The 16032-nt window shown below is 34.4% G+C and overlaps 2 protein-coding genes across 3 annotated transcripts in view; one reads left to right on the top strand and one right to left on the bottom strand.

The window, feature by feature from the left end:
• The first annotated feature begins 11533 nt into the window (after positions 1–11533).
• LOC112511721 (late embryogenesis abundant protein Dc3-like) lies at positions 11534–12343 on the top strand. The gene has a single exon (XM_025117439.1). It carries the CDS (start codon positions 11605–11607, stop codon positions 12112–12114), a length of 510 nt encoding a protein of 169 aa, XP_024973207.1. The 5' UTR covers positions 11534–11604; the 3' UTR covers positions 12115–12343.
• A 476-nt stretch (positions 12344–12819) lies between these two features.
• The window catches only part of LOC112511627 (WD repeat-containing protein 43), an 8357-nt gene continuing 5144 nt past the window's right edge, over positions 12820–16032 (bottom strand). The window contains exons 7-12 of one of the 2 annotated variants that reach the window (XM_025117324.1): positions 15564–15641; positions 15183–15418; positions 14447–14529; positions 14248–14359; positions 13370–13444; positions 12820–13284 (exon numbers count right to left, since the gene is read on the bottom strand). In XM_025117324.1, coding sequence (XP_024973092.1) covers positions 13093–13284; positions 13370–13444; positions 14248–14359; positions 14447–14529; positions 15183–15418; positions 15564–15641 — 776 coding nt within the window. In that variant the 3' untranslated portion in view covers positions 12820–13092. The remainder of the gene's footprint in view (positions 13285–13369; positions 13445–14247; positions 14360–14446; positions 14530–15182; positions 15419–15563; positions 15642–16032) is intronic. The other variant, XM_025117323.1, reaches the window with a different exon arrangement.

Here is a 16032-nt window from a genome sequence, read left to right on the forward strand (position 1 = left end):
ATATTATAACATATAATAATCAATTTGAAGTTCTTTTAAATATATTATACTTTTTACTATTTTTACCATCTGGTTTGTATTAGTTAACATATTATAACTGATTAATTTTTTAATATGTCATTTTAAGTCATTTTATATTCTTATCATCTACTTTTGTGAAACATGATTTGTTTGTCAATTAGCTAACAACTAGTTTATCAGTTATCACCTATCAGTTACCAATTCTTTTACCAACAAAAGAAGTAATTAAAATACCAAAATTAGAAAGTTATTTATGGGTATGTTCAACACTAAACATAAGCTCATCTCCTCAATCACATGCCACATTCAATGCTCTTATGCAATGTTTAACCCAACCCATGCCATGCCATGCCACATTCAATGCTCTCATGCAATGTCATCAACATTCATTTTCATTTGGTTGATTCCTACTCAATGGGGAAAAGGGTTTTTTTACACTTATGTAAATGGAAACAAATCAGTATTTCTTTTAGAAATATATATGGTAAAAATAAAACTATATATGTAATCTAAAACTTCATATAAAAATCTATTCAAGGCAACCTAACATGATATATATATATATATCAGAGACGGATCCAAGAAATTTTTGATACGGTGGTACCATATAAAACGGTTGCAACTTCTAAAACAAAACAGTTTTTTTTTTTTTTTGAAGTATATAATATTTATATATGGCAAATAGAACAAATAAACTCACACACTCTCCTCACATTTGATGAGATTTGAACCATTGACCTCCTAGAAAGCCAAAGACTCACATATCGCTAGGCCAAAGACCATTTGGTTTCTAAAACAAAACAGTTGTACCCTTCACGAACCTAAATTTTTTTACCTTACCACGAAGAAACAATACGGTGGCACGTGCCACCCCCCAATAACCCCTCTGGGTCCGTCCCTGGTATATACTATAACTAAAGAAGCCTAGATTTTTTCTGATTAATAGATTGATTTCTTGAAAATGTGTTTCATACTACTAATTGAGATCCATGTTCGTATACGATGTTGTAGTTAATGAGTGTCCTGGCTAGCAAGTGCAGTCCTCTCCCCTTTAATTTTTGTACTTAATAAAGGTACTTTACAAAATTCAGTATAAATTTATAAGTTACGAAATTTTCGTCCTTTTGCTCATTGTAAGTTTCAATTAATCATTTTTATTAAAAAAATAAGGGTTTTTTTTTATAATTAACCTGGAGAATATTCAACTCGCTATGCGAGCCGACTAATCCAAGGCGACCACCTGCCTTTTACAGTTACATTTTTTTGCTAAGAGTAGTTGAATGTAACTGAACGTGTTCACAAGTTACGCATATATAAACTATAGTAATCCTGGACTCAATGTAAGCTACTTTGGTGTTTAGGATCATGCAAAAGTTATCGTATCAATTGAATTTGTTAACATAAATAACGTATTTTATAAGCTTGTGAGTCTCGTTCGACCCTCAACATTATTGGCTAAATGTAATGCTTCTAGAAACCATATCAAACTTCAACAAAGGTCAATTTCCCGCTATTTTAATTCAAGTCGAGCTAAACATAATGGATTGTTAGGCCATGGTGCCTGATTGGTTTGAGCTTTGCTCCAAAGATCAAAAGTATCAGGGGGTCTCAAGTTCAAATCCAATGAGAAATAAAAATCCCCTTGTGGTCACGGAGGTTCAAATGCGGTGACTCCGAGCTATCTGCAAAGCAGGTGGTTGTCCTGGGATTAGTCGGCTCGCATAGCAGGTTGGATATCCAGGTTAATCATATATATATAAAATCGGGTTTACAGGACAGTACCAATTTCTAAGCGTCCTAATAGACCTCTTTATAGGACTTACTTTATAAGACCAAAAAAATAAAGTGTCATATCTAAAAGTGTTGTAATAAATTTATATGACATTTTTTGATGTCATAATAAGTTTTTTAAGACACTTTTAATATAAAGCGTCTCATTAGCAACTTTATAGAACCCTATTTGAAAAACTGTCCTATAAAACATTGATTTTATAGGACATTTTTTCAAAAGTGTCTTATAAAGTTGCTAATGTGACACTTTGTGTTAAAAATTTCCTAAAAAGCTTGTTAAGACGCTCAAAAGCGTCATATAAATTTATTACAACACCTTTAGATATGACGTTTTATATTTTGTTCCTATAAATTAAGTTCTATAAAGTGGTCTATTGGGATGTTTAGAGATAGGGGGCATCCTATGAACCCAATTTTGTTGTAGTGGTAGGGACAAATTTAAATAAAAACTATAAATATTTTAAGAATTTGAGAACCAACTATTCATGATAAACATCGTGATAGCTATTCATGATGAACACCATGATATTCATGAACATTTTAAGGTTATTCATCGTGAATAATTCATGAAATAGTTAATTCTCATATTCTCAAAATATTTACGAAGCTCATTTAAACTATAAAAAAACAGATCATAAAATACCTGAACATATTGAACTCGAAATAAAGAAAGGAGTATTTAAGTCATTTGAGTAGTTTGAAACTAGTTGTGCTAAACTTCGAATAAAGGAGAGATTTACCCCAAACTTCGCGTAAAACACAGTTGGAGAAGCACCCCAAGTACATGTAAATAATGCAGAACTAAAATAACACCAAACGAATGGTTATAATCGAACACCTTTTTTTAACGTTTAGGGTCCGCTATATACGTCCCTCCTCTTCCTCGTCATGATCACATCAAACATCAATGTTACCCAACTTCGTACCCACCATTAGCTCGAAAACAAATGTTACCAAATTTCTCATTTTTGTGTGGGGAATTAATGTATGCATCGAATCTGACTGTGTATGTAAGCACATCGAATTCATTACACTCGAAAAGGGTTGTTGAAGCATATGTAACGTTGTCTGGCATGAGTCTTACAGGTAACATGGAACGGAAGAAATAAAACGTACTTGTCAAATCTTTTTATCCCAACATACCGTGTACACATTTAAGTTTTTGACAGATACAAATTTCTCTATTCGATAAATTTTCAATTTAGTAATAATTAGAGGGAGGCAATTTTGGCTCTTGTTTCGAGTAAATTTCGATGAAATTTTTATTTCAAAAGTCGTTTTAACGTATCAAACAATTTTATCCTGGTAAAAATAAATTTGTCTTGTCGGCCGTTTTCAAATTAGAGCGGACCAAAATAAATGTTTAAACATCGGCACCATTTAATTTAAAAGGTGAAACTTATAAAATTTTATAACATCACTACTAGAAAACCAGGTATCAGCGATGAATATAAGCGAGGGAATATGTTTTTGGACATTCCCTCACTAATCCCTCGCAGATCAGCGAGGGATCAACGAGGGAATGAGTTTTTGGCCATTCCCTCGCTGATCAACGAGGGATCAGTGAGGGAATATGTTTTTGGACATTCCCTTGCTCATCAGCGAGGGAATGAGTTTTTGGCCATTCTCTCGCTGATCAACGAGGGATTAGTGAGGGAATATGTTTTTGGACATTTTCTCGCTGATCTACGAGGGATCAGCGAGGGGAATCTGTTTTTGGCCAGATCCCTCACTGATTATTTTATTTAATAACTACAAATTTAATTAATTATTACTTTGTAATTATTGATTATTAAATTTTTAATTATTTATTAGAATGTTACAAAAATTAATTAATAAAATCGAATAAATCCCATTAGAGCCCAATAAAACCGAATAAATTCCAAGAAAATGGATTAAGGCTCAATAAAAGCAAATAAAGCTCATTAAGGCCCATGAAACCGAATAAAATCCAAATAAAACTAAATAAAGTTCATTAAGACCCGATAAACTCAATAAAGCCTAGTAAATGGATTAAAGCCCAATAAAATAGATTAAGACCCAATAAAACCGAATAAAGCTCATTAGGTCCAATAAAACCGAATAAAATCCAATAAAATTGATTAAGACCCAACAAAGCTTAATAAAACCGAATAAAGTCAAATAAAACTCATTAAAACCCGATAAACTCAATAAAGCTCATTAGTTGTTTATATTTTCAAAGAAAATACATGGATTATGTTCCTTGCATTGTTGATTTGCCCCTTGAAAAACTAAAACAAAAGCTATACGAAACCCAATATTAAAAGGGAAAATATTAATCAATCATTTTAAACCAACTCAAATTTTTGTTATAAATATAATTTTAAGAAATACAAAGGCTTATAACAAAATATATGAACATAGTCTTCTTTTTTTTTTCCAACTACAACATAATCATAAAGCAATGACATTTATTACTGTAAGCTCTTATGTAAGTCCGTCTATGCTGCTACGTACTATGTTTGTGTTGGAATATTGTCAACGTATTTGTTCTCACATAGGAAGGGAAGTGAACATTTGAGAAGCTTATAAGGCTAGCTCCGTAAGCCTTATCAAATTAGAACACTAGTTCATTTAAGAATCTTGGATTGGGTTTGTACTGTCATTTTTTTTCTCTTCCCCGAAGTTCTTCTCTGGTTCTCTCGCAAAAAAATTTGATCCATGATCACATAAGGAAACTCGACAGATTCGAGTTCTAGTGCAAGAACCGAATAAATAGTTGAATCCTCGGACGGTCGATACTACGCACGGGTAGGGACAAAATTCTGTTTGAGGACACTACGTTGCAGGCCTCAATTTAATCATTCATCCTTCGTCGATTTCAAGTTAGTAATTCTCTTTTTGTGATAAGATTTTTTATATATTATACATATATTCATATACATGTTTCTTGGTTTAGTTTGAATTTTACATACGATTTGTTCTCTACATATACATATATATATGTGAATTTTTCTAGTTTTATAACTAGACTTGGGAATGGGGCGGGGACCTCAATCCCTGTCCTCGATTACTTATCTCTATCCCTGTTCCAGTCCCCATCTCCGCCGGGGAATATAATCACATCATCATCCTCAACGGGGAACGAGGATCCCCAATGGGGAAACAGAGATTTTTTTTCCGTTTATGTAAGTTATTTTAAATTACATATGTGAGAGACCATACATGTTTAAATCTCAAACATTTTCAATAAAACTAAAACCAAAATGAATTTAATTTAATACAAAAAAGCTACAACATCATAAAAGAACTAATCACCTAAAACCAAAAAAAAAAAAAATTAAATTCACATGTATATATATGTATAGATATATATAAAATTTAAATTGCATATTAGCATCCAAAAAATAACAATTTTAGATTATAAACCTAGTTAGGAAATAGGAAATTATAAATTAACGTTTTAGTTGAAATAAATAACATATATATATGTATAGATATATATAAAATTTATTAATTAATATATATAACGAGTACGGGGCAGGGAGTACCATACCCGTCCGCATCCCTGTTTTAGCGGGGAATCCCCGTCCCCGACCGAGGGCGGGTGGACCGGGTTCCCCCATGGGTCGGGACCATTCCCATGCCTATTTATAACAAGGGTTCTAACAGTTTGACCCATCATTTTAACATTTTTAATAAAATGATTATTTTATATTATAATTCTATATATCGTTCATGGTATTTTAAATAATTTAATGATATTATTTTTTTATAATTCAAAAATCGAATCTTAAATGAGCCCAGAAAAATGGATTGCATTGAATCCCTTAATTATATTTAATAAGAAAAAAATAAAAAGAGAAAATTTAATAAACTTTTAAAATTAGTATTAACGTATAATATACATTTTACATGATTAATAAGAAAGGGATGGAACATGAGACATACAAACAGCATATTTTTAGTCGAATCCTGTCACATTTAATGTTCTTATTATTTTTTAAATATGTATTTATAAACAAAACGAGAATTTATAAAAATATCATTACATAATAAATGCTAACCTAGATTTGTTATGTCAAAAACTAGAAGTGTTAATTTCAGTTCATTTATCTAAAAATGATCGGTTGGATCAACTACGACAGAAATAAAGCATTCAGTCGAACTCTTCTTTGGTGTCACGGTAATCGCGATGAATAGTCATCGACTTCGGGGAAAGGGTAGAAGAATGGGACCCATTACGGGACAAACAATGCATTACAGATGTATGATATTTACGCTTCAACCGGGTTATTCTGTTCCACCTCTTAGACCCCAAAGCATGTGTCTGCGGGTGGAAGCAGCGTGGTGTGGGGGATGGGTGGCGCTCTCTTGCCAATCAGTTTGGACAGCTCAGCCTTACCGATCAGTTGTATTATAGAAAGAAAAAAGAGGTCGGTAGAAATGAAATCAAACTAGCAGGGTTAACTTTGATTTGCAACATGTCTCATGGGTAAATTACACTTTTGGTCTTTATGGTTATTACTTGCTATCAACCCTCGTCCCTCTTTTAAATAACCACAGTTTTATATATTGTAGTTGTCATTTTGTTTCATTTTTTGTCCATCAGGCTAACTTCTGTTAAATAGGTCCGTTGACTCTGGGGATATTTTTGTCTTTTTACATTTTCAATTAAACCTAATATGTAAACTAAAACAAACACGCGGCCAAACCAAACCAAAAATCCTAACAAAACTTGGGTTGAAGGTCTTTAGCAAATGAAGATGAAGACAACTAGTTTGATTTACTTCATCTTCAACGTCGTCGCCATTGGCCACCATCACACCATCCCTTCCCCCCAAAATACACATTCATCTGAGTTGGCCTTCCGTTCTACACACACAATCTCTGGCAATCTCCTATCCTCCCGACGGCTTCTCCTATCCCACAGACACCATCTTCGTCGTCTTATTCCCTTTCCCCTTCATATTCGAAAACGTGATGCACAAAAATCGAGGTTGTAAGTCGTAACAACCATCAAAAGGTGATGTACAGTAACAAAAATGTGTTGGCTTTTCGACGTTGATCTTCTATAAACGTGATGCACAGTTTGATTTGTCAACTATGATGCATCATTTCCTTCATCTCGAACCCTAACCCTAACAAAACCTTAAATTTGGAGTTTTTTTTCCTATTATTATTTAGATTTAGGTTCATAAGTTTTAGGATTTTGATATTTTTTGTCACAAATTCTTAAATGAATTGAACAAATGTCTAGTTTATATCCTTGATAGTTGATTATTTATGTCTTCCTGATGATTTATGTGTTTTGTGCTTCTGTTCTTGAAGGTGAGTATATAATTTATTTTTATTCTGGAATGTAAAAAGATGAAAATACCATTTGAGTTATCGAACCTATTTTGACAGAAGTTAGTCTGAGGGATCAAAAGTGAAACAAAATGACAACCACAATGATCAAAACTGTAATCAGTTCAAAAGAAAGACGAGAGCTGATAATAGGTGACAACCATAAGGAACAAAAAGTGTAATTTACACCAAGTGTTATATACTAAAAAAAACTATGAAGTATATGTCCATGTCTTCGTGGTTTGCATTTTGTTAGCTTGGGTCTTAGATCTAATGACCGTTAAGAGAAAACGTTAAGTTCCCTCACGTGAAGATATTTTGGTCATTTTTCTTTGTATTTGTAAAATAATTTCTATTGTACAAGTATTTAAAGGTTGATTACAAGTGTTTAAAGCTTTACAGAAAAAAAAATAGAAAATGTATCCTAAGAAATCATCATCAAGAACATCAATCCAAAATATGTTTAAAACACAAACTGCAATAGAAGTAAAAGTCCATTACAATTAGATCCCTCGAGCTCAACCCATTCATCTATCTAAACAGAAGAAGCAAAATCAGAAACCTAATCTACTGATAGTTTAAGCCTAACCTACTGATATGTGTTTAACTGAACCTTGGGTACTTGTTGATTTTGGTGTAGAGAACGAAAACCCTTTTTGTGATGCCTTTAACTTTGAGATGTTGGTCGAGTTTCGAACATATAGTAGTGGTGTTAATTGAGGTTTAATCGAGAGATCAGAAAAGGGATGATCTAAAGAAACTGTTGAAAACAATCATTTTTTGAGAGTTCTTCAAATCATCTCTCTCTTACTTTCTTCATTTTAGAGAAGGTTTTAAAGAAACTGTTGAAAACAAATCTTCAAAATCTCTATTTTAAAGAATCTGTTGAAAATGTTCATGAAATTTATAGTTACGGACTCATGACATCTACGAATATAAAAGATATCACTGAAAGCAATCTCTGATCTGAAATTGACTTATACTTAGAAAGAATATGCCCTTAAAATAAGCATATAACATAATAATAAATTGCCAAAAGTAGGTTTGAGTTAGACCACCATGTACATGTTTAATTAATTGGGATTGTTACCCTTCCGGTGCAATAAACTGCTATTATAAATGTCACCATTATCCAAAGTTGATAATAATTATAAAAATCAATATAATTCTAATGATATTTAAAATATAGAGGTTACCATTTTGACTTCCATTTTTTTAGTGTAATAATGTTGATTTATATAAGGGTAGTGTTTGATTGGTTTGAGCTTGGCTCCAAAGGTCAAAAGTACCAGGAAGTCTCAGGTTCAAATCCAAGGAAAAATAAAAATCTTCTTGTGGCCATGGAGGTTAAAATGCGGTGACTTCAGGCTATCTGCAAAGCAAGTGGTCACCATAGGATTAGTCAGCTCGCATAGCGGGTTGGATATGCAGGTTAATCAAAAAAAAATTATAGTTATTCTTGTCTTTTAAGTTCCATATATTGAAGTAAAGGTTTTATTGTGCTAATTTCAATTTGAAAAAAAAAATCGAAAAAGAAGGAAGCATTAGGTTTTATCCTTCTAATATTCTATATTTTATAATTCAGGGTTTTGATTTTTATGTCCCTTCTTTGTATTTCTTTCTATTATAATTAATAAAAAACAACGTATGGATGAGTCACCTAACTTGACAAGGTTCCAAACTCTTAAAAAAATCGCATGTTTCGTCCTTCATTTGCTTAAAAGTAGGCATAGAGGCATTTTTTAGCATTTTCGCACAGGGCATCAAAAACTCTAGGACCAGCCTTGCATGACATTTTTGCTCATTTAGGTCATTGCAAGACGTCCATCTCTTTAACTGCTATACTAAAGCTACAGGGACCTCTTTAAGATTTTCCATTGCGTAGTAAAATCGCAGCTCAAATTTGTTCCAATATACTTGTACACTATAAAACTGAATAACATTCCTATTTATAATAAAGCACAATGACACATACATCAGAATCTGAGAGTACCACAGAGGAGGTTTGGATCAAGATCAAGTACAGGTTAAAGTGCATTAGGTACGTGGAACAAAACAAGACAAGACAAAAAAAATCCCCCATGTTTGACACGACGTTAAATTGGGACATAACTGTGTCGAGTGAGACAAAAGTGTATTTTTTTTTGTCCTACCAAAATAGGTGGAGAAAAAATTTGAAAGATGAGACAAGATTGATGAATTACCAAACTACTACTGATGGCAAATTAGAATCCTAAAATATTTCACAGTATTTTGACATGTCCACCTCACTCTTGTCCATGTCCTCTCTAGTCACGTCCAGTTTTGTCCGCGTACCAAACGCACTCTTACAGTTCTTTGAGATGCTTCCTTGGAACTTGATTTGTCGCTCCTGTTGCCGCACCTTGTATGAACTCCGCACCTCCACTGGTTAAATCTGTTGATCGGTATCCCATCGTCTTTTCCGAATCTTCAACCCGCTTAAAAAACTCATGTAACAAAACTTTCATATATTTCATAAAATACAACTCTAAGACAAGTAATATAAATGATTTACGACATATATACGATAGTACCTGGTTTTGGCTACGCACCCCCATCGTTTTGGTGGGTTGACTTCTCACCGGTTCTCTATGCAACTACCACACGAGAACGTGTAAAGCACGGTGGTCGAGGGTGCAGATCATAATCGTAACTTATCGTTCTGTTTTAACTTAAAAGGAAAAAAAAAGATTTAAAAAATTACCTGACCTTGAGGTTGATCGGCAGTGCTTTGGCCATCCGTGTTAAGCGAAGTGTCTTGATTAAATTGAATGTTTGCCATTTTCGTTATTTCACTTTTTTACAGATAATACTAATATCAGTATCGATAACGAATAACGATAATAATAATAAGAAGAAAGATAACGACTGGGAAAAATTTAGACAAATGTGTACTTTATGAAGGGAAAGAAGCGAAAAACATGGAGTGGGCAACAAACGGATGGTGTTAAACTTGGTCAAACCATAGTTTGTTTCGATCTAAACAAAGATTTCTAACATTAAATAATCAAAATGTCAGATAAGAAAATTCGTTGTTTTGAATTTAACTGATCTTGACTGTACATCTGTATACAATTCTTTTCTGATGTTACATTTCGTTGTTTAAGGCTCCCTCCTTCACAATACCATTTTAGTGTGTCGTAATATAAGTATCCAATTTTAAAAGTAAGTTTTTAATTTTTCATTTTACCCTTGATTATGAGACGGATAAAATGTATATTTGTGTGCATGCATAAACCATGGTGGATACGATATTCTAAAAAGAAAGCAATTAAATACTTAATAATCGATTAAGACGCTTCGAAACCAAGATTTCAATTCATTTTGCTCACTCTGATTTTTCTTGTTACATCTTTATCAGATATGTTTTTAGAAAAAATTCTTAATAAAACATAATCCTTAATAAGTTAATAATGTCTAATATTTTATAAATATCACTTCCTTCGTCCCAAAATGAAGCAGGGTTTTAAAACTGAGTAATTATTATATTTTTTAAATAATTAAATAACACATATATTCTTGATAATATAAAGAGAAATTTTTTTCTTTTTCTCTGACGGTAAAATAGGAAAGACAAATTGCATGAAAAAGTAATATACTTTAACTTGATTCCTATTTTAGGTTACGTATTTCCAGAACTTCTGTTTTGGTACCTAAGATGTAAAGTTGTAAACATTTAAGTACTCGAGTAACGGGTACACTAATTTTAGATTAAAAAAGACTAATTTTAGATTTAAAAAATTCATGTTACTAACCACGTCAGCAAATAACACTGAGTTGGAAGCACACCACTTGACACATCAGCGTGATAACCGGTTAATGCTTCAATCTATTACATGGGTGCTTAAATGTTTAAAATTTTACATCTTAAGTACCAAAATGGTTCAATCTGTTACACGGATACTTAAATATTTAAAATTTTACATCTTAAGTACCAAAATAGATGTTTTGAAAGTACGTTACCTAAAATAAAAATCAATTTAAAGTATGTTACATTTTCATGCAATTTACCAAAATAAAAAATATAAACTTACTTTTGAAACTGTATATTTATTTTAGGATAAAATAAAATAAAAATGCGATAGAAGGAATATAATATTTATTTTGTAAAATATTATAATATTAAAATTTAATAATTTTAACATTACGTTTATAAGATTTATTACAAAAAGAATCGTTCTTTTTATATAATAAAAAATTTGCAAAAAAAAAAGAAACAATTTTGGATTTTCTTTTTTTAAAGTAAAAGCGATAACCTTAAAGAAGGTTTCGCGTCGCCACGTAGCCTTACACGCGTCTCCCTTAAAGGCCACGTGTCACACATTTAGACCCACATCCATCTTTATAAAATCCTAGCGAACCATGCACCTCTTCCATAAAACAAATCATCTTAGATTCTCACATATCTTCTGAAACAAAACAAGTTCAGTTTTCCGATCAACAAAAACCTCAGTTCCAAAAATGGCGTCACAAGATCAGAAGTTCAGAGCCGGCGAAGCCAAAGGCCAGGCGGAAGAGAAGACCGGTCAGATGATGGGAACAGTGAGAGACAAGGCACAGCAAGGCAAAGACAAGACCTCCGGCATGGCGGAATCCGGCTGGGAACGGACCAAAGAGACGACGGACCAGACCGGAAGCTACGTGTCGGACAAGGCCGGAGCCGCGAGGGATAAGGCGTCGCAGATGGGTCAAGCCACGAAGGACAAGGCGTCGCAGATGGGTCAAGCCACGAAGGACAAGGCGTCGAATATGGCGCAGTCGACTAAAGAAACTACACAGGCCGGAAAAGAGAAGACCGGCGGCGTGATGCAGAGGACCGGGGAGCAAGTGAAGAGTATGGCTCAAGGGGCGGCAGATGCAGTGAAGCATACGTTTGGAATGGGGGAGGCTGGCGCGGGTCATGAGGAGGAGAGTGGTGGTGGTGGTTTGGGTACTACTACCACCACCACCACCAGGAGGACTAACTACTAGAGGTTGAACTTGAAGTGTTGGGGCTTCCTTTATGTGTTGTATGTTCAATTTCTTGTTGTGGTGTTTGTTTTAAAGTTGAGTTTTGTCGATGGGTTCTTTTTAGGATCCGATTGGCGTCGGCGAGGAGGGATGGTTTTTATGTTCCCTTTTGTGTCTTGTGTCTTGTGTCTTGTGTTAGTTTGATGGCTTTCGTGCCCTCAAATGCTACATTGCAAATAAAGTGACGATTTCGTTTTAGATTCTTGTTTCTTTGGTTTGTGAATGTGTCTGAATCTCTCTTATCTTCTAGTTCAAAAGATAATTAAGATAAGGTTCTGTAAAGCCACTACCGATTACGATTAGTCGACACACATAACAAGCTCATCCAGGCTTCAGGCTTATTAATTAAGCCCAAGACGGGAGAACCGCCTCGGGCGGTCTAACCTTGCAAGAACACGATATCCAACTTCAGCCAACCTACCTACAAAATAGACAGAAATCATGCACTGAATAACGGTGAGCAACAGCCATCAACTCGTAGGGATGGAAAGTGTTTAGTAACCGCTTTAATGGATACCAGGGAGACATTACTGTCGAATAACCCTAAAATTATTCATGGGATTGGGTTGAAAAATCTTAAGTTGAAACCAACTTATTACCACCCCTACTTAAAATCTCGAACTCTAAAGTTATTCATGACCCGGTGTCCAACTCCCAAGGCCCTTAAAATCTCGAACCTTGAATATCAAAATGTTTTATTTAAAATTAAAGAAGCATTTCATAAATATCAAAATCTGAACATATATCAACCACTAACTTGGTCACATCTCTTTGCTAAAACTGATAATACAACAATTTTAATGAAAAAACATCAAAAATACCATAAATATGATTAATACAAGATTCAAAAATCATTTATGAGCGCATTTGAGCTCATAAATTATACGAAACAGTTCCACTCAGGTTCCTACATGTATACAGGTTCAAAACCCGTTACTTTTAGTCAGCCATGCCATCACTTCCTTCAAGATCACTAACATTACTAACAGCTTCCAGTTCTTCGTTATCTTCTTCATCGGTTTCCATGTTATCACCGTCTTCTTCAGACCCGTCTTCATCTTCATCGCTCACATCTTCAAAAATAATCGGCTCCAATGGCCCTTCTCCTTCATCAACTCCGTCATCGAGAGTCTGAAAACAAAGAACACAAGAAACGGTATGGATTAATGGTGTGAAGACGTATTCGCAGATCATCTCGGTTTGCATGATTGCTTACCTTGGTGTAAAGCAAATCTAGGCAACTAGATAGTTGATGGGCAGGATTGAAGGTGGAAATTCGAGATTCGATAAGCTGCAAAAGCAATCAAATTGATATCGTTATCATCATCCGCACTACATATGTAGCAACTCGCCTTATAAGAATAGAAAACGAGATTTATGAGCTATTTATAAGTAATCCCCAGGTTGCGGGTTACCAATAACTCTCCCCATAGTTTTAAGTCACGGTATAAAGTCCAAGGACAAAAAAGAAACTCATTAAGATGGGACCGTTTGGTTTAAGGGAATGTTTTGAGAGATTTAGATTTCGATTTAGGATTTTTTGTTTGTAGGATTTGGAATGGAATTGAATTCTATTCTTTATAAATAGTTTATAAAAAAATAACTAAATTACTTTTTTATTAATTGATTATTAAACAATAAGTGTTTCTAATATATTTTAAAACATTATTAAAAACAAATCTTATGAGATCCCGTGAAATACCAACTATCTCGTGTGATTTCTAACTGCCGTGTTTGTGGGATTTCAGTTCCAGACTTCCATTCAAATCAAATCAATCACGGAATTTGAATGGAATCCAATTCCAAATCCCACAAACCAAATTGGTCGAAGTGCATTTCAAACTAAATGCATTCACTTGAGATGAAAAGACGTTGGTTTTTCGCTTGCGGAAGTCAAGCATGGACTTTTCTTTTTTGAAGTACATAATATTTATATACAGAAAATACTCGCACACTCACATGTCGTAAGATTTGAACCTTTTGACCTTTTGGGAGTCTGGGTTCTACTACTAGCAACCCGGATACTGTTGGGCCAATGACCCCTTCAGTAAGCACGGACTCTTGTTGGAGAATATAATGAATGATAATCGTTACCTGATACAACGAGTTGAGGGCAATTAAAGATGATTCTTGAGACATTATGCTGCTAGAATGTTGAAGAAGTAAGCTTTTAAGCCATGGGAGAGCACACGCTATAACCGCACCCCTGTTGCCACAACGTAAAATATAAAATCAATAATTCACGGTTGCAATTTTCAAGATTTTGAAGAAGGCCAGAAACTTTAGATCCCACCTGGATTGGATCATAGATATGAGAGACTCAAGAAGCTTGAAGACCTCCGATGGATTCAAGAGGTAAACCGAGTTTCTAATAACCTACAAATGGAAAACAATCTTGTGAATACATCTTTCGGAATTGTCGGATTGTTATTTGATCATTAAAAACCAAACCAAAAGAACGAACCCAGTATGTCCCACCTAAAGCGGGGTCTGGGAGGGTGAGATGTACGCAGACCCAACCTCTACCCAAAAGAGTGTAATTGGTAGTTTCTATGAGGACCCTCTTTTGAAATTGTTGGAATGTTATTTGACACTTCAGAACAAAACCAAATGAACCCTGCATATCCCACCTGAGGTGGGGCCTGCGGAGAGTATAAGGATTTATTTGGCTGGTTTTTCATTAAGTTCTTTATGGATAAAGCTGACTGTGTGAATTAATCCGTCTGTATAGATTGGGAGGGTTTTTTATAGATGAAAGGAGCGTCTTTTTTAATTGGGAGGGTCAGGTTTGGTAAAAACTTGGGCTTTCTGCATAAATCTCCCTACTAGAAGCTTACTGAATAAGCCACGTTATATATCATTAAGCCACTACCAAATAGTCATATATAGCTGATCGAATAAGTCTCATTAAGCTGTTAACAAACATGCCCTAAGATGTTAAGGAGCTAACCTCTACCCTAAAGAGTAAAGCAATTGTTTCCATGAAGACCATAGACATAAATCAGAAATGTTATGCTATCAAATATTACCTTCTCGTCTTGTCTAAATAAGCAATCAAGAAGAAGGGACCGATCATCTGCATGAAGTGCTTGTTTAAGCAGTACATGAACAGAGTCTGCACTAGGAGGTTTTGCAGGAGAACTCTCGGCTTTCTCTTCGCTTTCACCTTCATTTTTGGTTATATTTAAGCTAGCCAATTTCTCACCCATAGTCGGCTCATCAATATCGTTATCAATTTGAACTCCATCCATAGGATCTCCGTGATCTATATAGCAATGCAAACGAATTAAATGTTTCAGAAAAACCAGAAACACGGAAAGGTTGCAGCTAATTAGAAGTTTGGCCAACTAATTTCGAGTATAAGAAATGACAATGAGATATCTGTAAGGAAAATCTATCTTTTTGGTTACCGTTATCCGATTTTACCACTGCATTCCCAGAGTCTGCATCGGATGCAGTTCGTTTCTTGCCTCTTACATCTTTTTTATCTGTAAAAAAGCCAGCATAGTTAAGCCATAAGGACAATACGAAAACGAAGTGATTAGCAACACATTCAAACTAATCACTACAACAAAATCGGTTTTATAGGACGCCAAATATGTCTAAGGGGCTGTTTGGCAGTTGCTGAATGGTTTGGTGCAGAATGGTTAAGTGGTCAGAATGGTTAAGAGGGTCAGAATGATAAAGTGCTGAATGAAATAATGTTGTTTGGTAACCGTTCTCTGAATGACAACAAATTACCATTTTAACCCCACCAACAAAATTGCACAAAGACCGCCGATAACAGATCCCACAACCACCCCAGTGGAGGAACTTCTGCCACCACCAGCGCCATGTCTAACACCAGGCGAGTCCGGTGAACCATTAGAAGGTGAAACC

This window comes from Cynara cardunculus (genome assembly GCF_001531365.2).
Source record: "Cynara cardunculus var. scolymus isolate 2C chromosome LG 4, CcrdV1, whole genome shotgun sequence".
Classification (NCBI taxonomy): domain Eukaryota; kingdom Viridiplantae; phylum Streptophyta; class Magnoliopsida; order Asterales; family Asteraceae; genus Cynara; species Cynara cardunculus.

Bases quoted from the DNA above. Each gene is read 5' to 3' on its own strand.
- LOC112511721 (XM_025117439.1), top strand. From the start codon at position 11,605: ATGGCGTCACAAGATCAGAAGTTCAGAGCCGGCGAAGCCAAAGGCCAG.